This window comes from Lepisosteus oculatus, chromosome 12 (genome assembly GCF_040954835.1).
Source record: "Lepisosteus oculatus isolate fLepOcu1 chromosome 12, fLepOcu1.hap2, whole genome shotgun sequence".
Classification (NCBI taxonomy): Eukaryota; Metazoa; Chordata; class Actinopteri; order Semionotiformes; family Lepisosteidae; genus Lepisosteus; species Lepisosteus oculatus.
In genome coordinates this window covers 3,894,403-3,918,656 of record NC_090707.1, presented here as the reverse complement: position 1 = coordinate 3,918,656, position 24,254 = coordinate 3,894,403, and the positions used below count along the sequence as shown (strand labels likewise).

Genomic DNA, 24,254 nt, shown 5'->3' with positions numbered 1-24,254 from the left:
AAAAGCGCTACGTAAGTAAAATGAATTATATTATTATGACTCACTACTGGCAAACCACTGAAGCTAAGCAGGTGTGAACCTAGCCAGTACCTGGATGGGAGACCTCCTGCGCCTTCAGTGATAGTTTCCAGAAAAGCACTTTATAAGTGCAAGGAATTATTATTATATACGAATTACATAAGTAACACAGTCAATGAAAATTGTTCTTGTGTTTTTTTATCACAAGCTCTTTATTTCACGCATTGGAAATATACTGTAGAAAATTGCATGCTGCTCTATATGAACAATAAAGACAAATGTGTAAGTGCTTATAAACTTTTTAAACAACCTTTTTACTCAAATAAGATTAAATGATCAGTATCTAGTCATCCCACATCTGGACAAATTCATAGTAATGTCCCCAATCAATGCTACTCATTTATGCTAAAGAGACAATACTTTTTTTCCTCTTAAAACAGCACTTTTGAAGCTTAGATAAAATTATCTAAGAACCTCAGCATAAAGCAGAAAAGAGACAACTGTTTTTTATTCCCAATGGTATCTTTAATAGAGATAAAAACGGAAAATCCAATAATGCAAATAAACACAACAGTGTAAAATATATATATATAGTACACCCACTGTGAAGTGTCCCTAAATGCCGTCGACATAATGCAAAAATGAAAAGTTAAATTTGTTTGTTTATGCCCGTACAGAAATATTACAATTTTTTACATACACACAATTTACATTACTGAAAAAAAGTGTGAAAGAAATCAGTTCATTTTCATGCTTACAAAAATCCCTCGCTGTAAGTGGAAACACGAGGGTGAGGACGCGAGAGGAAATCGACAGTAGAGGAAATCACACCCATTCCCCTTGTATTCCTCAATTGCGTGATTCTAGAGGAGGATTATTTGAAAAAAAAAAACAATATGGCAGATAGTTACAGCCCTCAGAGGTGAAGCAGCAGCAACTAGGTTAATAGCAACATCTGTCATATAGGCGATCTTCCTACAACATTAATAAAAGAACTAACTCCATTAAAATCAAGAGAGCAGTGTGACAGCTGACCCCGCACCGGTTCTCACAGAATGAGAACGACACAGGGCTTCGTTCTGCACACGGGGACGGCGCTTGGATTGGTTAGTCCGCAGAAGTCCATCCTTCGCCTTTCCTCCTTTTAAAGGCGGGCGGTCAAGCGTTAGCGCAGCAGGGGAGAGGGACACACCAGCCGGTCAGGGGGGTGACCTGACTCGGGGTGCGGCAGCAAGGTCAGCAGGGAAAACGACGCCGCAGAACCGAGCCCTCGCTGCCGGTCCCGCCCGGCCCGCGTTCACACCGTCGCTTGAACGGGACCGCGGCTCGGAGGAGCCGCTGAAGGACACGGGAGAGACGAAGGAGCACCAAAAAAAAAAAGCGCAAAGTGAAGCGGCCACCCCCTCCCGTTGGATTTCAACCGGCCACCTGCGCCCCCCAGTGTGACACAACGGGAGTCTCGCTGCGCACACTGGGAGGCTCCAGCTGGCACCGGTGGGGAAACGCGAAAAATGCAGCAGCAGCAGAGAGACGCTTCAGCCCCAGCTCTCCTGTTCCGCACAATGTAGGCGTCCGGCCCCCTACTGCTCCACCAGCTCTAAGGTCGTGCTGGGCTCCCTGCACCCTAATTCAATCACATGCGCCATGCTGGACTCCAGCTTTCGTGGCAAGGACACGGAGCGTTTTATTGATTCTTCGCCCGTGGTTTAAATGACAGCGCGTCGAGACATGGAAACACACTGGATACAGGGACACACTTCTGGACATTTAGTTAGGTACTGCAGTATTCCCTTTTTCGAACTTCCGGTTTTAAAGGGAGTAGATACATTTTTTTTAGCAGCAGAACTGTCCACATGTCCACACGCCCAAAAGGGAAATCGTGTACGATCCGGAATCAAGACTGCGCAACTCCATTCCCTCTGAAGGCGTCGGGAGTGGGGAGACCTACAGTAGGAGAATAAGTAACCCTCACCACAGTCCACCATCACTGGCCCACGGAAGCGCATGGAGTGGGAAACCTACTGTGCAGCACGCAGAGAAACAGAGGGTAGTTTGCCTGTGACGTTCAATTCCATCTGAACAGCTTGTCAGCATCAAACACTGGTCCTCTTAATCCAACGAAGAGGAAGACTGAAAAACGTTTCCCGTTGAATGATACCATCAAAATGAAAAATGTAGTATCCATGTTTTTGTTCTTCATAAAAACGGTTTTGATTTAAAAAAAAAACATGTTTTGGCACAAAAGGCTAAATTGATGTGTAAAAAGCACTTAAAATACAATAAGTAAAAGTCGCTCACTGAAACCTAAATTGAAGTCAGTTTCCTTAGTGATCAGGTTATCGGGTTTTTTTTTAAAAAAACTGAAAGTGTACTATTACGGCAAGAGAGATGTTATTGGAAACCATTCTCATTTTAGTTCAAGCAGCTGTGTTTGAAGACTTAAAGCAGTGCGGGGCGCCAGCCGCGGCGCAGCAGAACCCGGACCCGAGCTCCCGAGCCCCGCTCCCGGCTGTCCGAACACCTCGCTCCGCCTCTGGGCTCGCCGAGTTACAAACCACCGCCCTGCCTCACCTTCTAAGTTTGTTTTTTAACAAGGCATGGAAGAAGGAGTTGGCGTCGCTGGAGTGATTTAAAGCACCTGGAAATCTCTGCCGGTAAATTGAAAGTTTAATTCGTTACTCCTTTCTTTTGGCACGAATTATACTCGAACCCTCTCTCGAGGAAGGGTGTAGAAGGGCACTGTTGTGTGGTGGGGTGTAGAATCTCACTTTTTACGCTCGGGTCTACACTTACTGTACTACATTTGGGCAAAGCTAGGGTACACAGGGGTACAAGACAACTGAGACGTGAACAAGTAAGCAGCGTGGTGCAAGACGGACCGTCAAACCGGAACCTGTCGCTGCAAGACCTCAACGGTTCTCACACCAGTTTCCAGGTGGGGTAGAAATCGAGATACAGTTTGGGCTGCTCCTTTCGGGAAAGGAAGCGGATCTGAAAACCCGTCCAGCAACGCCCTTTGTGCGAATGCAGGATTGCTACCTGAACAGGTGACCTCACACGCAGTCGCACAATGAAAAACTAACCAGCTGCTTTCACTGCAAATAGGAAAGCAGCCTTTCAGTGCTGTGCGACACCAAGTAACTTCTACTAGCAAACGTTCTGGGTCTGAACGTTTCCATCGTGAAACTAAAAACGAATGCATTTTTACCTATTTTATTGGAGGGGGGTTTGAGACGTCCCATAGATAAAATAATGTGTAAATTCCAAATTATGTGCAAACACCAAAAATCAAATTGAATTTATGGGATTTTGCAACAGGCACATTAATACTCTTTTGCAGTTCTGCACTTAATACAAATGACAGGCTTCTAAAATCGAAATCTGGGCTTTTTGTCCCCCAAAAACGTTCAGTGATTACGGTGCAGCTCTAGTTCAAGAACTAACCCAAAATCAGACAAAAGGAGTCCGGGAGCAGTCCGATGGGCTGCCTGTTATCGTATCGAGGCAGTGATTCTGCCAGACGGGCAGATGCATTGAGTCAGAGCAAAGACGTACAGCAAAGCGTCACCCTGTGATCCGGAGCAAGCGAATAATTAAATGACGTTTAGCAAGAAGAAAGAAAGAGGTTAGTGTTGGGAGGAGGAGCTTGGTAGCTGAATGTGATGTAGAAAAAAATACAATCCCGTGACACCACACTGTTTGATCTCGATTTACTCATTATCCAAGCTAGGAACGGCTTACTTATGGTAAGGAAGAGAATCTGGACATGATTGATTATATATATATAAAAAAAAGATTCAGCCAGTGACAGTCAGTAAGGAATCCAACTCAAAGAAATACTTTTAAAAATACTGATCTGTTTTACTTAAGATTTGAAAGGCGTTCCGATTTCGAACCCTCGCTGTCTAGGGGCGCCCCGTGCCGCAGGTCCGCGCTGCGATCAAAGTAAACAGCACCGCTCTCTGAAGCTCTTTTTGTTCTTGCTGCTCCTCTTGCCGTTTTTGTCCTTGTTCTCCGACATCTTTTTTGCTCTGACTTCCCGCATCAGGTCGAAAAACACCTGGAAACGAAAGAGCACCTCAGGGCCACACCGGCGACAGCCGGAGCTGATCTTGCGACAGAGCCAGCCCTCTCGCGGACGGGAAGCCGATCTTCCTTTACAGTCCCGCCAACGAGCGCCGGCAACATTGTATTTTCACCGAAATGCGCCCAAGTTTAATCCCAATAAAACATTCCAACACCGTTAAAAAAAATGTGTGCATCGATTTTTGGTTGATCAACGGCAATTGCAGTTGCACTATAAAAGCGCAAGAACGTAAACTGGCTCACGGATTCTGAACTGTAACTCTCATCTGAACACTCCTCTCCACCATCAAGCTCGCTTGAACTCTTATCCTGTCCTTAACCCCTAGTCTGTATCCTGACCCCCCTTCCTGCTCTTAACCTTAACCCCAATTTCTGTGTCACTTCTAGCCTTAACACATTCCAGTCTAGACTGAGAGCAAGCTGACAGTTCATCTCAAGAATAGGACTACTAGTTGGGGGAGATATATGCGTTGAACGTTAAATTAAACTATAACTTATAGCTATAACGGCATCCACCTGTCCAGCTCACTCTTCTACAGAATGGGCATCAAAGCCTGCAGACAAGCAGGGCATGTCGTCCTCGAACAGCTCTGCTCCACTCTTCACGCAGTCAGACTAGTGCGCGTCACCCCAGTCTTACCTTATCCACATTGGCCCTGGTCTTCGCCGAGGTCTCTACGTACTGGACACCCCACTCCTCTGCTTTGCTCCTGGCCTCGTCGACCATCACCTGCCTCCGTTCCTCCAAATCCGACTTGTTCCCAACCAAAAGCAGGGGGATTTTGTCTTCTTCCGCCTTTACTCGTAGGATCTGTTCCCTGGAAGTTCAACATATTTCAAAGACAGCGGGTGATCAGACAGTCTGGGATCATGCTTCGTTAACTGTACAGCATAATCCGAGCTTGACTGAATACATGCACTTTGCCTTATTTTGGAATGTCAAACATACGGTTATATTCACTGGAGAATGACCGTCTAATGACGATAACCTGATGGAAGGCCACGAGAAGACATCATATTCAGTCTAAAGAAACCCCAGCTCTCCTTCTGCAGTGCAGACAAGAATCAACTTCAACTGGGCATTGCAGTGTCAATTTCTCAATTCCCAGATTGCAATAAACAAAATACAGCTAGACTGTCAACTTTGAGAGTTGGGACACAGTCACCAAGAGGGTGAATTGTCTATGAGTGTATTCATCTTGTTTTTTAGGCCCTTGGAAAATCATTACCAGTTTCGTAAAAAATGCCCAATAGTCTTAGTGATTATCCCATGCACTTTGCTGTGGCTTGGATTGCCTAAAAGCATTTTTAAAAAAAAATCTTTCCATGATTATCTGGTTATCGGATTATGGTGGACTCGTCGGGGGCACCTGAACTCCGCAGTGGCGGTGAAGGACTCGTGCTCCGTTATGGAGAAGACCAGGAGGAACCCCTCTCCGCTGCGGAAGTAGTTATCCCGGATGGCAGCGTAGTCCTCCTGCCCCGCGGTGTCCAGGATGTCAATCTGGACCTCCTCCCCATCCAGGACCACCTTCTTCCGGTAGCTGTCAGCCTTCGTGGGCTCGTAATCTTCGACAAACTGCCAAAGGGAGTCAGAATCGCCTGAGGACCTGGCCTCACACAAGACTGTCTCCCTCTCAGAATAGAGGCTGAGAAATCAGCCGTTCCACTCCTACCTTAACACTGAAAAATAAAACGTCACACCTTCGCCGTTTCCATCAAGAACAGACTTTTAGGTTGGTTGTTTTTTTTTTTGGTCTCTCGCATCTCTTTACTTGAGCTAAGTCAGATCTAACCTACTCTTTTCTAGCAAGTTGTTTACACAATTTCCAACACTTTTGTGAAAATTCGTGATCCTCTGCGACATTGATATTCTAGATCGTGATTTAAGACTGGTCTAATGCTGTTCTAATACACAACACCCAAAGGGTACAAATGTCTCATTTCTGATGTGTAAAAAGAAAAACGTACCAATAATTCAGCCCCTAACATTATCACCAACTGCTACGACACAGTTAGGGGTGTCACATACTCTAGTGTCATAAAATCACAAATGAGAGGGGGCCTCTCGTCTCATCAGAACCGTTTCGTAGTTAATAGTCAATGGCTGTGAGGACTGTGAATACTTGTATCGGGTCCCTGAAACTCAATCCTGAGACAGGCAGCCCTTTGTAGCAGAGTGCTCTACAGGAGAGCCTTACCTCATCATACATGAACTGCAGCGTGAGGGCAGACTTGCCCACCCCTCCACTCCCCACCATGATGACCTTGTGCAGGGCCAGAGAGCTCTGGTTCTTGCCCTTGTTGGTTGCCATAGCTGGACACTTTCAATACCACGCAGTCGCTCACAGCCCTGGACCGGACACCACCTGGCTGGAAACAAGGGACAAAGGGGAGGCCGGTCACTCTCCGTTACATCCCACATTAACAGCAACCAAAATCGTATAGCAACACCTCCCAGCCTGCGGGCCGGGGACCCCTGGTGGTCAGTGATGGTAAGGCAGGGCATCCACGGAGAAGAAAAATGTGCTGATGCATCAGATCTAAGGCTAACACTGTCATTACATGGACCACTGCGCTGAGTGCATATATCTGTTGAAACGTTCAAATTTCAAGTTCAAATTCATCTAATCCAATTTTACACAATATAAGTTCAAACTATACAAATGGTCAATGATCGCATCCTTATTTATTCGATTCCATACAGACAGGACTGTTAAAAAGAAATCGGAAGCCAAACGTTTAAGAAAGGTTACAAACGGGAGGAGGCTAGGCACGTGGCTCAGCAGCCTGCTCCACACACCCACCACCCTTTAAAGACCACGTTTGTGTTCTCGGTCTTAAACGTACAAACGCAGTTTGTACTTCACTCCCTTCCACCCCAAAATGTATCTGGTTGCTCTTCTCTGGACTGATTCCAGGGCAGCAGTATCTGTCCTATAACGTCTGGGAATGAATAAGGGATCAGCACTCCCAAACAGTCTGGGATCCCCTGTTCCAGTCAAACACAAGCATCACCGTTCATGGGCTGTGTACAACACCCCGCCTCCTAGCCCCTTCACTCAGTACATCTTGGTGTTCACAGTTCAAAACATGGTTGCAAACCCATGTTTGCTGTGCAGAATTTTGAGTAAGGAAAAATAGTAGTTACATACTGTATTCTTGCTTTGTCCAGAGAAAAAACCCCATCTAAGGACAGAGTACTAATACACTTCTTGATTAAGAAACACATGCTGGTATTTCTGGTGGAATTTCTTTTTCTAAAACCACCAAATAAACAACCAAATTCCAAGAGAGAACAATTACATTTATTCTCTATTGTACCTTAAGAGGAAATGACAAAGACTGTACCCAACAATACAGGAGCTACTGGAACATTTTCAAAAAAGGATACTGTATCAAAGTGGCTAACCAGCACATCCGGATTGATTCCCTCATAAGCCTGATGTGATGGCACTCGCTGCTGTCGAGTTAAAGTTTTTGCAAAGGACAACAAAGTTTTTTAGAGTAGATCCAATTTATCCAAACTGGCATACCAGGCCATACAGTGAAACTCCATGTCGTACATGCATTTAAAATGGGATTTGAACGACACATTCAATGAAGAAATTAAAAGCAGTAGTAGATAAGGAGATGACTCCTGAGCTGCGCACTATTTATTTTGTGTGATGAAGCAAACACTTATCTATAGGATGAAAATCCAGAGGAGGCATAACTGAGATCTTGAAATCCGTGCACTAAACAGCGGGAAGGAGAGCTGAGAATTGGAATAAGTGAGCTATTTACCAACAGTGGATAGTCATGGAAATCGCCCACACACTCAGCCATCACGACAAAACAGCACTAAACTGCAGAGATTTGAATTGCAAAAGGACGCCCACATAAGCCACAGGTTCAAATGAATTCATCTACTGTATAAACACGGGTTCAAAGGAAAAGGTATCTGCAAAAATACGATTCTCAGAACTGGCCTGCTGCTAAACTGTTATTTAATTCCCTACTAACTATTAAGGAATGTACAGCAATTGAAGGCCTGTATATTCTAACAGCAGATGAATACACTCGATTCTCTGAAACACAGACAAACATTAAGAATGTTCACAATGCGTTAAAAAGCCTAATGTAGGTTCATATATACGGTAATGAAGCCTTCTTAGGAAAATAAAAATATAAATATGGAACAAGTAAATGTTTATTCCAAGCTGAAAACAGAAGAAAGGAAACGACGTTTGGGCTGTGGAGCCTTCTTCGGCTGTGTAGCTACCTACTTGAAGAACTTCAAAATATAAAAATGATGACAGATGTCTTTAAAATGTAGAACATCTGATGCACTACTACTTTATACAGTCTTAAATGTCAAAACTGTAAATATTTGTGGTCAGTTCCAGATGTGCCCCAAGTCATTCTGGATTACTCAGATGACACAACTACAGCACAGTCACTCCACATCGCAGAGGATCATCTCCAAAACCAGGCCAGGCTGCTTCATGGCAGCCTAAAATGTAAGTGAATGACTTCCTTCATGTTCTGTAACTCCACGTACCAGCTCAGAGGTGGCTGCCCAACAGGCTTGTACAAATGTCACAACTGTGAGTTCCCACGTGGCGAGCCTTTGACACTCATTAATAAAGAAGAGTGCAACAAGAACTGATCCCAAGCCTGATCAATGCCCACTGTAAGGAGACCAGGCAGCACGCACAGCCACAAGCTAGCTTGCACCATGAAGACCCGAACAGCCCTCAGGAGAAAAGGGCTTTGACAGCACTGCACCGGAGAGTGAAATACTCAGGGGCAACAGATGCTGTACAGAAGCAGTGGGACTGGGAATGAGATTTCTCACGCTCCTTTCTTGCTCCAGTTGTGCTCTTCCCTGGTAAGCTCACACTGATGACCTAAAGCACACATCAGCCTAACGCCTCAAAACTTCCTGCCAAGGGACACAAGATGCGCCATATTTAGTACATAAAAATCAATCTGGGACTTTGCTGTTTTTAAAGGTACATTAAAACTAGGCAGTAAAACAATTCCAGCCAGCACACATGACCGTGACATCCCACCTTCCCATCATCACAAGGTGTATGGAACAAGCTTTATTGTGTTTTGTGTCACTGAAGTCCACATCTGCACTCGCATGCGAGAATCGTAAAACAGTCGGGAGCAACCCAGCAAACCAGGGGCTTCCTGTCTGGAGTCCCAAACGTGTTACTTCCTCCTTCTACGAGACGGACATTCATGGAGATGAATCTGTGCTTCGTTTCCGATCTCTGACCCTGTAGGAACGTGCGCAGTTCTGTCGGTATTCAGCTGAACCTGCCCCGTCTGCTGTCCAGGCAATCCCAGCAGTTCAATCCCCGCTAATTCCGGAGTATGCACTCTCTCTCTTGTGAACCCCATTTCAGCAGGGTGCTCTCACTTAGGACCCCCCACTTTCACGATACAGTCAAATTAAATACCTGGACAGGATTAGTGCACTTAGTGACGCTACCACTAAGGTTGTCGGAACTGGACTGCAGGCAAACAGGCCCACTGGAATCTCAGAGCACATCCGCTGTGTGAGCACACACTGATCGGCCTGGTGAATAAAAGTTCCCCCCTTTGTTTTTGGGGTCCTAGTGGACATTGCTCAAGGACCCCAGGATTCTTCCCCTGGGGAGTCACTCATAATATAATGCTACATAATGCTACGCACATCTCTTGCTTTTCCCACCAAGACCATGCCGAGTCACATGCATCGTGTCGACACTAGATGGCGCCGATTGTCACAGCCAGTTTGGTTTCTCCTGCCTCTGCTGTGCCCGAGGTGAACCCTGGCAGAGATACGTACAGGAGACAATGCTGTACATTCTGTAAAAACCCTGTGAGAGTGACAATATTGTAATCATACACTGGGCACAGTTAGGCTTCTGGGTTTAAATAGCAGATCAAGGTACTGTACCCAGATTGTACCAGCAAGCCCAGCAGGACAGACGCCAAGATCGGTCTGCAAACAAACAAGTAACTGTAATGTCGGTAAATCACTGTCACTTTGGATAAAGTAGTCCAAATAAAATTCTAATAATAAAACAATATCAAATATTTCACAGCAGAGCACTGTTTTAAGATGAACCATGAAGAGCAATAAACGTTAAAAAAACTAAGTTTAACAGGGTTTTGTCAATGTCATATAGAGTGATAACTATACAGGGTTAAATCCCAGTAAGGTGGTCTAGTCTTTAAAATAAAGCAACGTGCTTAAAAATACTCTTACAATATACCTTACAATTGATTTTGAGGTAATCAGTATGCTGTGGTGTACACATAGCAGAATCACAATATGAACAACATTACCGATTTTAACATAAGATTATTGTCGTCTTACGGTTTGCAAGATGCAAGAATTCTCCTTGTAAACACGAACCAGATTCAAAACGAGCCTCAGACCTCGAAGGTCTGGACAAAGAGAAAGTCACCTGTTGTCTTTCTACCCTTTTCAAAACCCAAGAGACCTTAATTTTTTTTAATAAGAGACTCTTTCAGAAGAAGAGGAAAACAATTTAACATCCTGACGTCCGATGCAACAATGAAATCATGTGACCCGTAGGAAGACAATGAAAGCGCTGTCATCGGCCGCAGCTGGACGGCTCTTGCCTGAAACGGTCTTCCGTCACGACCCGAGCTCCCACTCATCTCTCAGGAAGTGATCCCTGTCCTGCTGCTTCCTGTCATTGTTTCTGGTAACCCTGGCAACAACGGCCTGGCAGTTCAGGATGCTGGCAACAGAGGTCAGGAACTCAAAGCGGCCTGCTTGCCGTGCTAAGCGATATTGAGCTAAAAAGTGTGATGTTACAAGTATTGCATACTGTGAGAGGCATCGCTGCACAGGAACAGGATGTCTCACATACAGCAGATGAACATGAACAAAAAAGTTCATCCACAGTGAAACACGAACCAGAGGGCACAGAGAGAAACTATGGGGAACTGCACATAAAATGGAGAACAGAAGGCATTTCTTTACACAAAGCGCTGTGCGAGTCTGGAACACAGTACCCAGTCATGTCTTTCATCAAGAAATGGCTGTACGAGGTCCCCAGGTCCTACTTAAAACCAAACAAAAGTGGGTGTGTCAAGAGCCCTCCTCTTACTTGCAAACTTTATGTACTCAAGAGCAAGTTCTGCTTTTTATAAAGTTTTGTTGTTCTTCCGACATCTAGTGATGTGTACAACGTCTGTTCACAAAGTTCTTGTTATAATGCTTTTGTACATAATCAAAAGGTTATGCCAAGGGTACTTCAGGAGAAATCTCAGGCTGTGTGACCCAGGTACTTCATCCACCCCAAGAAACTACAAGACACTACTAAAATATAAATGGTGAGACGGACAGATGGCTTTTTAAAATTCATCAGAATTGCCAGAGAGGAAAAAACTGAACAAGCAAGCATCCACTAACCTTAGTACCCTGCACTGCAAATAGCCAGAACCAAGAATACTTATTCCTAGATAAGACCTGCATAGAAACATTAAAACAGACCATTAATGAGCTAACCAGGCAAGGCAAGATTTTTATTTGCTTACACCCTTTGGATGAAGATAACTAGACCCTTGGATTTAAAATAAAATCGTCAAGATTTTGCATGACGCTCAAGGTGGAGAAATGAATGTCATAGATTTACAGCTACTTACTTACCGATTCAGCTATTATTTATCAGAGTTCATAACTCACCCATTATCTTTCTGCTTACACCAGTGAAGGCTGTGACAGCATCATGTACAGTTGGGAGGACAAGACATCATCTTTCTCCTCCACAACGCTTTCCAGATCCTCCAAGGAATTACCCCACCACCTGTCGCCAGAACATCCCGGTCACTCCAGTCCCAGCTGTGAGAGCTCCTGCTCTGGGCTCTGGTCACTCCAGTCCTAGCTGGGAGAGCTCCTGCTCTGGGCTGTGTCACTCCAGTCCCAGCTGGGAGAGCTCCTGCTCTGGGCTGTGTCACTCCAGCCCCAGCTGTGAGAGCTCCTGCTCTGGGCTGTGTCACTCCAGCCCCAGCTGTGAGAGCTCCTGCTCTGGGCTGTGTCACTCCAGCCCCAGCTGTGAGAGCTCCTGCTCTGGGCTGTGTCACTCCAGTCCCAGCTGTGAGAGCTCCTGCTCTGGGCTCTGGTCACTCCAGTCCCAGCTGGGAGAGCTCCTGCTCTGGGCTCTGGTCACTCCAGTCCCAGCTGGGAGAGCTCCTGCTCTGGGCTCTGGTCACTCCAGTCCCAGCTGGGAGAGCTCCTGCTCTGGGCTCTGGTCACTCCAGTCCCAGCTGGGAGAGCTCCTGCTCTGGGCTGTGTCACTCCAGTCCCAGCTGTGAGAGCTCCTGCTCTGGGCTGTGTCACTCCAGCCCCAGCTGTGAGAGCTCCTGCTCTGGGCTGTGTCACTCCAGTCCCAGATCCGAGAGCTCATGTTCTTGGCTGTGTCACTCCAGTCCCAGATCCGAGAGCTCCTGCTCTGGGCTGTATCACTCCAGTCCCAGCTGTGAGAGCTCCTGTTCTGGGCTGTATCACTCCAGTCCCAGCTGTGAGAGCTCCTGTTCTGGGCTGTGTCACTCCAGTCCCAGCTGTGAGAGCTCCTGTTCTGGGCTGTGTCACTCCAGTCCCAGCTGTGAGAGCTCCTGTTCTGGGCTGTGTCACTCCAGTCCCAGCTGTGAGAGCTCCTGTTCTGGGCTGTATCACTCCAGTCCCAGCTGTGAGAGCTCCTGTTCTGGGCTGTATCACTCCAGTCCCAGCTGTGAGAGCTCCTGCTCTGGGCTGTGTCACTCCAGTCCCAGATCCGAGAGCTCATGTTCTGGGCTGTGTCACTCCAGTCCCAGATCCGAGAGCTCATGTTCTGGGCTGTGTCACTCCAGTCGTCCCAGATCCGAGAGCTCATGTTCTGGGCTGTGTCACTCCAGTCCCAGATCCGAGAGCTCATGTTCTGGGCTGTGTCACTCCAGTCGTCCCAGATCCGAGAGCTCATGTTCTGGGCCCACAGCTTCAGGCCAGCACAGCTCTCCCTGTGTGTGTCAAAGAGACCAGCAGGGGCGTGCCTCTGCAGGCGGGGCTGAACGAGGGTGCAGCACAGCGTCTAAGTCAGCTTTCAAGGTTGTTGTGTCAGGAACAAACAGCGATACTATCTTAACGATTCATTTCATCACAGCCTTTCGATTTCAGAAACCGGAAGCCGTGAGGGAGCACGCTGCGCTCCACACACGCCCTGACAGCTTCCTCCCCAGCCACTGAGATCCCCCAGACGACAGAAAAAAACAAGCAGCTTCGAGCGGGACATGTGTTTCAAGCCATTCATGCACTAAATGAGCGCCGTTTTGAAAGCTGAAAGCCTCAGAGTCTGGTCATTACCACATACGTATATTTACAGCCAAGCAGAAGCGGCAAAGCGGTAGCCTTGGATAATTGGTAATATCCGCTTAGGTGTTTAGTTCGATAATTATCCTATAATGAGTGACCGTTAGAAGTAAACGATTCTTATAATCTGGCACAGCTGTCCCGTTAACATAGTAATTAGTTGGTAGCCTTAAAAGGCTGTTTGCTCACCTGGGGAATCTACAGAGAGTCATCAAGACGGTTCAGACTAGAAATGTCTTAGTGCACCAAAACAGAGACAATAAGGCATTGGGAGAAACTAATGATGGAACTTCCTTCAGGCTCTCTAGTAGCGTTCTTTTAGTATTTCTGCTTGTATCGTTCTCTGCTCACCAGATCAAATAAGGTGGCAAGAACCAAGCTTTTGAATTGGTGACGCTTTATACTTGACACTGCGAGGGGCTGGTGCCCTAAAGAAATGCTGAGGAAGCTTCAGTAGTGCAGTGCCCAGCGGGAGTTCAGGATCGGGAGCAAGTTTTGAGTTTTCGCTTGGTCAGTATCGCACATGGATCACAATGCTGCCTCTCTCAGGCCAGGCTGGCTTTCCTTTTGAGTGGTTTTTCATTTGGATTCTGTTGGGCAACTCGGCAATAGCGATTAAGCTGGGATGACCTTTTGATGGACTCCATCGGGACAAGTACTTGTGTGCACTGAGCGTGTTCAAGTGATGATGATCAACCGCATATAGATAGAGCCTTCGCCCCCAGCGGTTTACGTACAGGGAAGGACTCGTTTCATCCACTGCCTCCCTGGGCAGTCAGTTTGCACCAGCTAACACACCACACTGCAGATCGGGTGGAGAGCTGGAAAATGATGTCACTGTCCGGATTCAAGGGAGGCCAAGCTGCACAAGCCCAGAGTGCGATCGTGTAGTTGAGCCAAGACGCCCCCAAGACCATGGTTAACATCCCCACTACTCCAGCAGTAACAGGGGCTCTTTGCTTGGCTGCGAAGACAAGCCCACGAGGCAGTGACGCTGCTGTCTGGGAGGTTTCTGAATGGACTGCGGCAGTCTCTGAGAAGCTGTGCCAAGAGCGGAGCTATTCTGCGCAGTCCCACAGTGCCAGTGCGCAGACAGCTCCGCCCCTGACTGGTCCGTCAGGGGAGGTTTTTGTGAATCATTACACAAGAGGACAAACACATTAGACGTTACAGTTTAACATCTCAATCGCAGGGTCATCCCAACTCCTAGATAGATCAGCTCTGAATTACTACTTCTAAACCGCACGGTTCAGAACCAAAGAAAATGCTCTGAAAATGACTCACAATTTGCCACCACACCCACCGTGCTCTTTAGATAAGCTGGAGTGCGTAGGGCACAGTATTACCGCATAACACCGCTACCTTATGAGCAAGCTAAAATTTGTTGCTGTACAGCAGAATCGTCCCAAACCACCATGAGACTGTTAAACTACCGATCTCTCCACAGCATGGGCTCAGTCTGATGTGGTTCTGCCATTGTTCTGATAAGGCGCAAAACAATATGATCTTTATATTTAATTTTAAAAATGCAACTCTGCAAAGCACTTTAAATTTCAGCAAACTACAGGATGCAGCATGTAGCTATGCACTGAGACATACAGTAGGATATTGTTTTTTTTTTTAAACAAAGTAAGAAGACAGATTGCAGGGCATTTACCTCCCCAATCACTGACCATCTCGGTCGGTATAAACAGCAGCCCAGGTCACCTTCCCAGATCAGTTCCAAATGAGAAACTCCATCATCTGAGGCAAAACTGAATAAATGTGTCACTGTAGCAGCACGAAATAAGTAGCCAGACCAAAGATTCTGAAAATAGGTGGTGAGATGGACTAAAAACACAGACTGAACCACACTGAAGTACACAGGGACAAAACAAATATGCTGTGAAAAATGTTCAAGATAATCATTCATATTTAGCAGATGCCCCCAAGTGACGTACAATTTACATTCGCTTGACCAGCTTTTACTGAAGTAATCTGGGTTAAGTACCATGTACAAATGCAAAACGGCAGAGATCCACTTGGGAAACGATCCCAGGGATCTGAATCCAGGATCGACACCGCTGGTCCCCTGCAGAGGAAGCGAGGTATGCGCTCAGGCGTCTCTCCTCCTCGCTGCCCTTGGCAGACCCCTCGGCCCTTCAGCTGACAGGCCAGAGCCCCGGAGACGCAAGGTGAGCTACCTCCATACCTTAACCAGCAATATCTGAGCTTCCACAGTGACCACAGTCGAGGACCACATTCTCTTTTACAAAGGCACTAGCGCCCCCAGTGTCAACGAGACCTGGGCAAAACCGTGCCGACTCAAGACGTGCATTTTAATGTTCTTCAGAGTTGAGCTCTGCGCTGTCTTGTGTCTCTCATTAGTTTTTGTGCAGGGTTTCCTATGCGCTCGTCAACATTTTGATTGCACTTCTCCAGTTGAGCTTTGCCGGGCCCCGTTTTTCTTCCTGCATTTGGAAAAGCCCATTTTTAGCGGTCAAGGCTCACTGCTCGCACCCTCGCATCACACGGGGCGAGATCGCAGCAACGAGCGTGTGATCTCTGGAATGTGTGCGACTGGACCACCAGACCTGTGGAAAGCAGAGCTATGGCGCCGGACTTGGGATGAGCCAATGACCATGTAAGTACACGGAGAAGACAGGCCAGGGGTACCCAGCACAGCGACAACCCGCCGATGTCGGAGGCTCGGCCTGTGGCGAGACTAACTCAGCCCGGGTCTGGACCTGCGGCCACCGGCCTACAGGGCCTTCACAATGAACGGGTGCCCGGGTGCACTGAGCCACTCACGAGGGCGACTGTAGCTTGGTTTTACCGCACAGTACCCGCGTTCATCACGGATCTCTTTGTGTAAGGCGATTTGAATCTCAAAAGGGCCGTCCTGGAAAAGCGAAGCATCCAGGCTCGCCTGCGCACAGCGGGCACGTAGGAAAACGGGCTCTGCCTACACCGGTTTCCGCCATTCCTCTCCATCGCATACCAGTTAAATAAAGGAGCTCCAGCTTTTCTTCGGAGTTGATAAAGGTACACTTAAACACTAAGCACTGCGGAAGACCAGGAGCTGGAAACGGAAAGACGACGACAGTGGTGCTGTACTGGCCTCCCTCGGCTCTGACAGTAACCCCGCCTGTGTCCACACGGGGACCCGCAGGGGACCGGCAGCCCCGGGGGCCAGCTCTCGGCGGAGACTGATGGGAAAGGCGGCAGGAGCACAAGGGGAGACAGAGGAGTCTTTTGAGAGAGCTCAGCCGCACAGCGCTGAATGGGGGCTCTGTCTCTCACAACAGCCCGGCTCTGTGAGAAGGCTCCTGTTGAATGGAAATGGAAGATCGTAATAAGACCCCTCCGCTTTCACACGCGAGAGGAAATGAAATGACCTATCAACAGTGGGAAGATAGTCTGGGGTCGCCAATATCGTCGTTTTGCATGTCACTCAGTCACCTACATGCTGTATTACAATACAAAAAAAAAAGGAAATGTGAATGTTCTCCGAGAAACATTTGGAAATATACTGCACCATTATCTTCCAAATAACCTGCTCGGTACATTTTTAAAGTATGTAAGATTCCCATGCAATATTGAGTGAGCGCAGCAGCGTTCTGACAAGTCTCCATTTTGTTTCGTATTAGTGCAAATACAATATGTATGGTACACTTACTCGAAGGGGACCTGCCCCCCCCCAACACATGGCACAACCAAAGCCCCCTGCCCCCCCATCTCACACTTCCTAGCGAGCCCGGCCAATGCGCTGGGAACAGTCTCCCAGTCCTCGAGTGGAGCGCTGTCTGCCCCCACAATGCCTGAGCAAGCCCCAGCCCTGGCCCCTGGACCGAGGCACTGAGTCACCATGGCGATGGGCCTGCCCTTTCACCCCGGCAGGAAATGGTCCCTCGTGCTCGTGACAGAGCTTCCTCGCCGCACACAGCTGCCGAGGAAACGTTGCAGGCTCGGGATAACTCACAGGCGTGCAGACAGAGGAGATAAGAGGCTCCAAGACAAGCACAGTATCTGCCTAGACTTCATCAGTCTTTTCTTTTCTAACATTAAACAGGTCCCAGACCAAACCCTTCTACTTAAACAGAAAAGGCTTTTTCAACACCATCCCCCACCGCAGCTAAATCTTTGGTTTTTTTCCTATACAAAATGTGCAAATGCATCTAACAGGCTACATCACGTATCACAATACACTGTGCACGGCAAGGAATAGGAAAGTCACCTTGTCCTGGTGCTTTTCACAACAAAGGCATGGATTTTGTTCCTTGGAATTAAACATGAGAAAGTCTTTCAAGCACACAGAAAAAGGCTTGTTTTACTCAGACAGCAGTGCAAACTAAAAGAGGATATAAAGAAACAACAGCTGGGCCAGCAGAGCCCATTTTAAACAGGCTTTTTTCTCCTACATCTTCAAATGCTTCTTACATTTAAAGAACTACAGCTCCCGAAGGAGCGAACAGTATCTCGCACTTCCAAGACTTGCACAGTGGCCGTACTGTAGCCTGCTCCAGAGTCCTGAACAAGTGTTCCAGCGCAGGGCCCTCATCAGGGCCCGAGGTTCAAATTTCACCTCAGCCGCCAAATTCCGATTTCATGGAAACTAGGCCACATGTCTCAACAAGCCCGCTGAGAGGCGGTGGAAACCGGGGGCAGAAAAACCGACACCGCAGCGCCTGGCCTGTGGAGACACGCAGGGTGAGGAAGAGGAAGAAGAGTTCCCCAGCTCTGCTTGGGATCCACGCGCTAGAAGTGCCCCATGGCCTGACACCAAGTCCAAAGGGAAGCTGCCCTCCCTTCTCCGGGTCCTTTTCCCAGCACACTTACCAGCTTACCAGAAAAACGGCCGCGGGTATCCAGCTGCGCCACTGAACCGCGTTCCAGAGCGGCTCCCCGTGACGGAGGGCCCAGGACTGTTTATCCCCTGGAGGGCTGTGCGCCTACAGGACGCTTCCCTTACAATAACACTGGGGCTGAGGAATGGCATAAATCTCAGCGGGCCGCAAACAAAGCACGAGAGCTGCCACAGCGTTCACCGTGTGCGTCTCTGGACTCGGCGCCGCCATCACGCATGTGTGCGGTCAGGCGGGTGGATTCCGACTGCGGACAACACGCTTCACGCCTAACGAACGGGTGTAACCCCTCGTACAGAAAAAAAAAGGGCAATTCAAAATTATTTTTTCCGACTGCCCAGCTCAGGTCAGTTACAGTTGATACAGTTACAGTTTCTCTTCTGTCTCCAAATGTGTTATTTTCTTATGGTCCCCGAAATGTTACCAGCACGGAGAAGAAGACTACTCGCCCCCATTCTTCTTCTCAATGCGACGGCCGTGTCATCGCCCAGTTTCAACACCGTACCCCAGGCCAGTTTGCACATGAAGCTTTGCACTATATACCTTACAAGGCCTGGGTATGGATTTGCATCTCCCAGTAGATTCTGCAAGTCGCAATGAGCACCTCCAATCATTAAAATTTGAATAAAACATCCAAACTGATGTCTCTCTCCCTCGCCTCCCTCCATTCAGCAAACTAAATTTCCATTTAGAGTGCTCTGAAACTGCAATTTTGAACACGCAATTAATGTAAATGAGATATCTGATTAATTACACAGTTTTCATGAGAACCATTCATTGTCTGCACTTTGTAATTAAATAGAACCAATTAGCTTAATACCCAAAGGTGGTTTTCCACTTAATGCTCGGAATGTGGCTTACTTAGCGGACTCGATATACTCCCAGGACAGAGCTATCACAGTAAGAACACGACGGACACGCAAAAACAAACTGTAGGGAATTTCAGGGTGACATTCTAGTTTCCTCTCACCTACCGTTTCTGATCAGGGTGGAAGTCACTTTTGTAATTCAACCCTATAAAATGATCCCACGTAAAAGGTTGAAATATGCTCTGATGAGGAAGAACACAGCACAGAACATTAATTGTATTAATGTGGGTGTCAACAGTTTTCAGACTTTTCCAATGAATGCACAGCTGCACCTCACAAGTGAAAGGTAAAAGATAACTATATACACATTAGATTGAGCTTTACATTAAACAATACAAGCACTTTTGACTTAAGAACCATATGTTTTTCACCTGTTCTGAATCATGACCTACAGTGTGTAAATACTGTCCAGATTTGGGCTGAATTTCATCTATGGAGCTCATAAAAAAACCTCACATCTGTTAAGCAGAGAAAGGTGGAACACAACACAGGCTTGTACCTCCAAACGATCGATCAAACATCCCGTTACTCAACAAACATTCTTTCCTGAAGAAAATAATAGAGGGTTACAAACCAAGGGAAATTATTACACTAATTAGGCCTACCTACTTAGTTTAAGTTCCAGGAATAGTAAAGGAGCCAAAAGTACTTCTTGGTGTACTATTTACAAAACACAGGGCTACACGGAGAGGTATTTACTTACGCCGTCTGCTGTTTCTTTTTTGTATTAGATGGCTGAGCTATGTTGCATTTATACTTTAAACATCAAAACAGAACACTCTCTCTAAAACCCCAAACTCGTCAATAGAGCCAATTTCAGAATCCAGTTACAGACACGCATTGCAACGGCTACTACATGAACTGCGCCGGGTTATGAACGAAGACTTCCTGGCTAGCACAGTAGTGCTTTTTTAAAGGCTACACTAGTCCTCAGAGCTGAATCGGTGTCTCAGAATAAAAAAAACGAAATCAGAGAAGGCACACACACAGACTACAGGGCTATACATCACAGTACTGAGCCATCAGCTCTCAGTGCCACACTGCAGTTCCAGAGCAGGTCAATTCACAGAGCTCAGGCAGCAGAACTCAAAGGGCAGTTTAAAAAACAAAAACCCAATTGATTGTGAAGCCCACTATTCGATATTGGCCTGGTTAGACTTTCAGCAAAGTGCAGTGTTCAAGTATAGCATTATGTGCAAACCACATCCCTTGTGATGGTGCAGCAAACTCCTCTGCCCCAAAAAGACCCTGCAGAGGAAGAATTCAGCACTGTCTAGCGTGTGCAAGGGGGCGGCAGCACTTGTGGAGCAAGGCTCTCAGTACCACTGAGCCCCGATGCACGATCCGCTATCAATCCGTATTACGCATGAGCAAACACATCGTGCTCTGTCCCTCCTGCACCACCACCCGTGGACAGCAGGGGGCTGCACCAGGGTCCTGCGCCCAGGGGTGGTGTCCTTGAAGGATCTGTGAAACCACACCGCACGCCTGAAGGGAGGATCCCCAGTCCTTCCACCCGTCTCGCAAAACGGCTGTTACACAACATCACAATCCGTGAGAAGATAAGAATAGAAGTTACCGCAGCAGAGGAAACACCACTCAGGTTACAGTCTGGGGGCTGACTGAATAAATCTTCCAGCATGGGACTCACACATACAGTGTACTGTGCACAAGTGATCAGACGGGGAGTTGTGCTGAATCTTGTGAATAACGGCACCTAATTCATGGAAGAGAAATGTGTCCTGAGCATGACGACATACTGCAGTCTTCCTGGGACACAGTTACTCTCATCTGCTTGTGTGCCTGCGTAAATAACACGCCAAGAAACAAGACCTTAACATGCTTCACACCAACAAAGAACGACTGCTGCATGTCACACACCACTGCTACGATCTGCGGCCCATTCTAAATTCATCCCTGAATCAATTCTCAGACAGCAAACCTCTGCTTTGAGGGAATCTCTATTCCGCCTCACAATTCCCTAGAACAGGCAGAGATGGAGGTGACTGGGGAAAAAGGTTACAATTCGTGAATGTGGTAATTCCACCATGCACTAGAAACACAGTGTCGAGATAAACTCAGTATCCAATTCAGAGAGTCATTTTTTTTTTAAATCAACACACCCTTTAGTTATTGATCACTTACGATATAAAGAACAACTGGGTTAAATCATTTTCTGCAGCACAGTGAATTCACACTTAAAATCATTTAGATGCTGTGGCCAGTCTGACCTGTTAACTGCAGTGGTTTGAGGGCAATTCTATTCAACGTAAGGTTTGACCAACATAGGTTAAAAGTGCATTGTATTGATCTCATTGGCATAAAACTCCACTTCAAAACTGTGCTATGTGCGCTGTACACACCCGCCACCCTTTCCTGTTATCTCCATTTAACATCAATGGCACCTTAACACAGCAAGGTACTCTGTGCACCAGCAGCTGCAAAAGATAATAAAACGTCTTTGCTAAAAAGAGAAATGCCTAGAGATGGTTGCAGTAAATATTGCTCACACTTCAATAATCACTTTGAATGACAAAAAAAGAAGCTTGGTTTATAGCACCTGTGGTTTTCAGCTCATAGAACAAGCATATAACAGGTCTTTCTAACTAAACTGTAAGTTAGAGAGAACTTTGTACACCCATCAGCTGTTAAAGAATGAGGGTACACACACAGCCTCTGATCTTCCTCAATGAAGAAGTCATTTCAGTGGCTGGTTTGTTCTTTTTAATTTTTCAGTGCATTATTTCTTTGCCCAAAACCAAATTGACAACCTACATTTAAAAAAAAATAAAGTCTTACTGCAAATTACAGAGGAGCATTTCCTATATGACACCTATTTCACCCTGGATAAGGGTATCTGCTGAGAAAATAAATGATGATTAAAACTATAACTGAGTTCTGATCCCATTGGAATGACATTTTCACTACTGTACAGAGTCTGTTTGCAATCTCGCACCACATAGGCTACAGTACATACACAAAACACACCTGCTCATCTCAATTTCTGCACCGGTCTCTAAAAGAAGGACTTACAGTGGAGAAAGTATGTCAATATCGGCACAGATTACTACACACAAGGTAACAGATCTCCGGTATTTCCACTGGGATAAGACATCTGGTCTAACGCAGAGGGAGACATCCTCCTGCCCAGCTGTTTAAGGGACAGAAGCATCACCACCTTGTAGCCTGATCTGCTCAGATCTAGAAAACCTAAGCAAGGCTGGGCCTGGTCGGTACTGGGATGGGAGACCTCTTCCCTCTGGACGACAAATACTCCAATACAAGCAATACTCTAATACATTGAGAGGGGGTGGAATCCTTCGGAGGAGACATTACACTCAGGTCCTGACTAAGAGTACTTGGATTCCTGGCTAAACTCTACACTTCTACCCTCAACTCTACTCTGCCCTAGGATCCACATCCTCAAAGCACACTGCAATGCCTCTGGCTCAATGCTTGTCTGCACTACCTGCATGGTCTACCACGGTTGGTTGGTTTTTTTCACCGCTACGTACTTATTGTTCTACACAACATATTTACTGTTCCTGTTGTTATTATTTATGGCGTTTGTCATGTACCGTCTACAGCGTGTGGTGTTGTCTGCTGTGCACGTCCCGAGAGATCAGCGCGAATATGAAGTCCAATGTCCGTGTACATGTGGCAATAAACTCCTCTACTCCACTCTGCCCTTCAGGGTGACACGGGGCACCTCCTATACATAAAGAGCACTTTGGGGTGAATATAAAGAAATGTTAAACAATAACTCTCTCGTCCGCCCAGCTGAGACCCGGACCCCACTGAACGTGTGCATGAATCTCCTGGGACCATCCTCAGCGCACAGGGAAGCGACACGCCTGCCAGCTCGCACCTCTTGGGGTTCAGGCCGGCGCAGACTCCTTCAGTGACCGAGAAGTGTTCTTGTGCTTCCGCAGGGATACCCACGAAGCAAGCATCTCATGGATTCTCTCGGAGTTTATTCTTCAGTTGTTTAAAAACCGTATTCAAAGGCTCGAAGTGTATTCTTTAACCTAAGGTGAGCTTGATTTTTTTTGGGGGAGGGCTGCAGTCCGTGCATTTGCTTTTATAATATACAACAAGCTCATTTCAAAGAAAGGGGCACTCGACGTCAAAAACCGCAACGACATCACAGGGCAAATAGGTGTATTAAAGAAACCGCTGCCTGTGCCTGTCATTACTCTTAACAAATTCCACATTTTTGGAATTAGAGAACATGCTTGAGATTCGACCCCTACATATCAGGAACTAAAAAGCAGCGAAACGTGAAAACCGAACAATTCAAGGGGAACTCGGGGATGCAAAACAGACCACGAACAAAAACTTATTCTTCAATTGTTAGTGAACTAGGGGAAGTTGGTCACGTGAAGTATGGACTATATTCCGGGCGTTCGTCAATATTTTAAGGATGAAAACGTCAGCGGTCGTGTCCCCGGGCTATCCGTTTACAGAACCGGCAGATATCGTAGACAGCACCCCCATAAATCCGAAGAGAAACACCTTTGTAAATCGACGAGAAGCCTCCAAGCGAACCATCCCTTTCTGTACCACATCCCTGATGTGCCCCGCCCCTCCCCGGTTCAGTCCGCCGCTCTGATTGGGCCGTTCGAGCCCGACAGGAAAGGGGGGGCCGCGGGATCTCGCACCGCATTGGTCCACTCCCGTGTCCATCATGTGCCAGCCTAGCCCACAAGTCAGCTGTGTAACGTCTGCGCGAATGAATAAAGATAACAGTCGCCTTTCCCTCTCTGTCCGTGGTCAGCGCCCCGGCGGATGAGCAGTCCCTACCGCGGAGGAATTCACAAAGTGCAGGAGCGCCTTACCGAGTTTCTTTAACCTTGAAATCTCTGGTTTCTGGGTGCTATCTTGAGGGAAGCATCAAGGTACCGAAGCATAAGGCAGCCGACTGCGCCTGCTTCCAGCCCGGAGTCACTGCCGCGGCGGGAGAAACCCCACCCCAGCCGGATGTGACGCAGGAGCTCTCGGAGGGAGGCGGGGGAGAGGGGGGCCTGTGGTGTTTGTGAAACAGAAACTCGGATTGTTTTTGTTACTCGAAACAAAAGA

The 24,254-nt window shown here is 47.1% G+C and overlaps 1 protein-coding gene across 2 annotated transcripts; it reads right to left on the bottom strand.

The window, feature by feature from the left end:
- Positions 1-521: 521 nt before the first annotated feature.
- On the bottom strand, positions 522-24,159 carry ralba (v-ral simian leukemia viral oncogene homolog Ba (ras related)). Of its 2 annotated transcripts, none has more exons than XM_006636242.3 (5): positions 24,014-24,159; positions 6,306-6,477; positions 5,475-5,683; positions 4,745-4,922; positions 522-4,078 (listed from the first exon to the last, which is right to left on the bottom strand). In XM_006636242.3, exons 2-5 carry the CDS (start codon positions 6,417-6,419, stop codon positions 3,959-3,961), a joined length of 621 nt encoding a protein of 206 aa, XP_006636305.1. In that variant the 5' UTR covers positions 6,420-6,477; positions 24,014-24,159; the 3' UTR covers positions 522-3,958. The 2 variants fall into 2 exon arrangements, with proteins under 2 accessions (XP_006636305.1, XP_015214046.1); XM_015358560.2 differs by lacking the exon at positions 24,014-24,159 and adding an exon at positions 23,691-23,734.
- Positions 24,160-24,254: the final 95 nt, after the last annotated feature.

What these genes read in the sequence shown, in the direction of transcription:
- ralba (XM_006636242.3), bottom strand. Translation starts at nt 6,419, where the DNA reads ATGGCAACCAACAAGGGCAAGAACCAGAGCTCTCTGGCCCTGCACAAG. An exon ending in TGCAGTTCATGTATGATGAG is followed by an intron (nt 5,684 to 6,305) that starts GTAAGGCTCTCC and finishes TCCCTTTGGCAG; the next exon opens with TTTGTCGAAGATTACGAGCC. An exon ending in ACCGCCACTGCGGAGTTCAG is followed by an intron (nt 4,923 to 5,474) that starts GTGCCCCCGACG and finishes TTGAACTTCCAG; the next exon opens with GGAACAGATCCTACGAGTAA.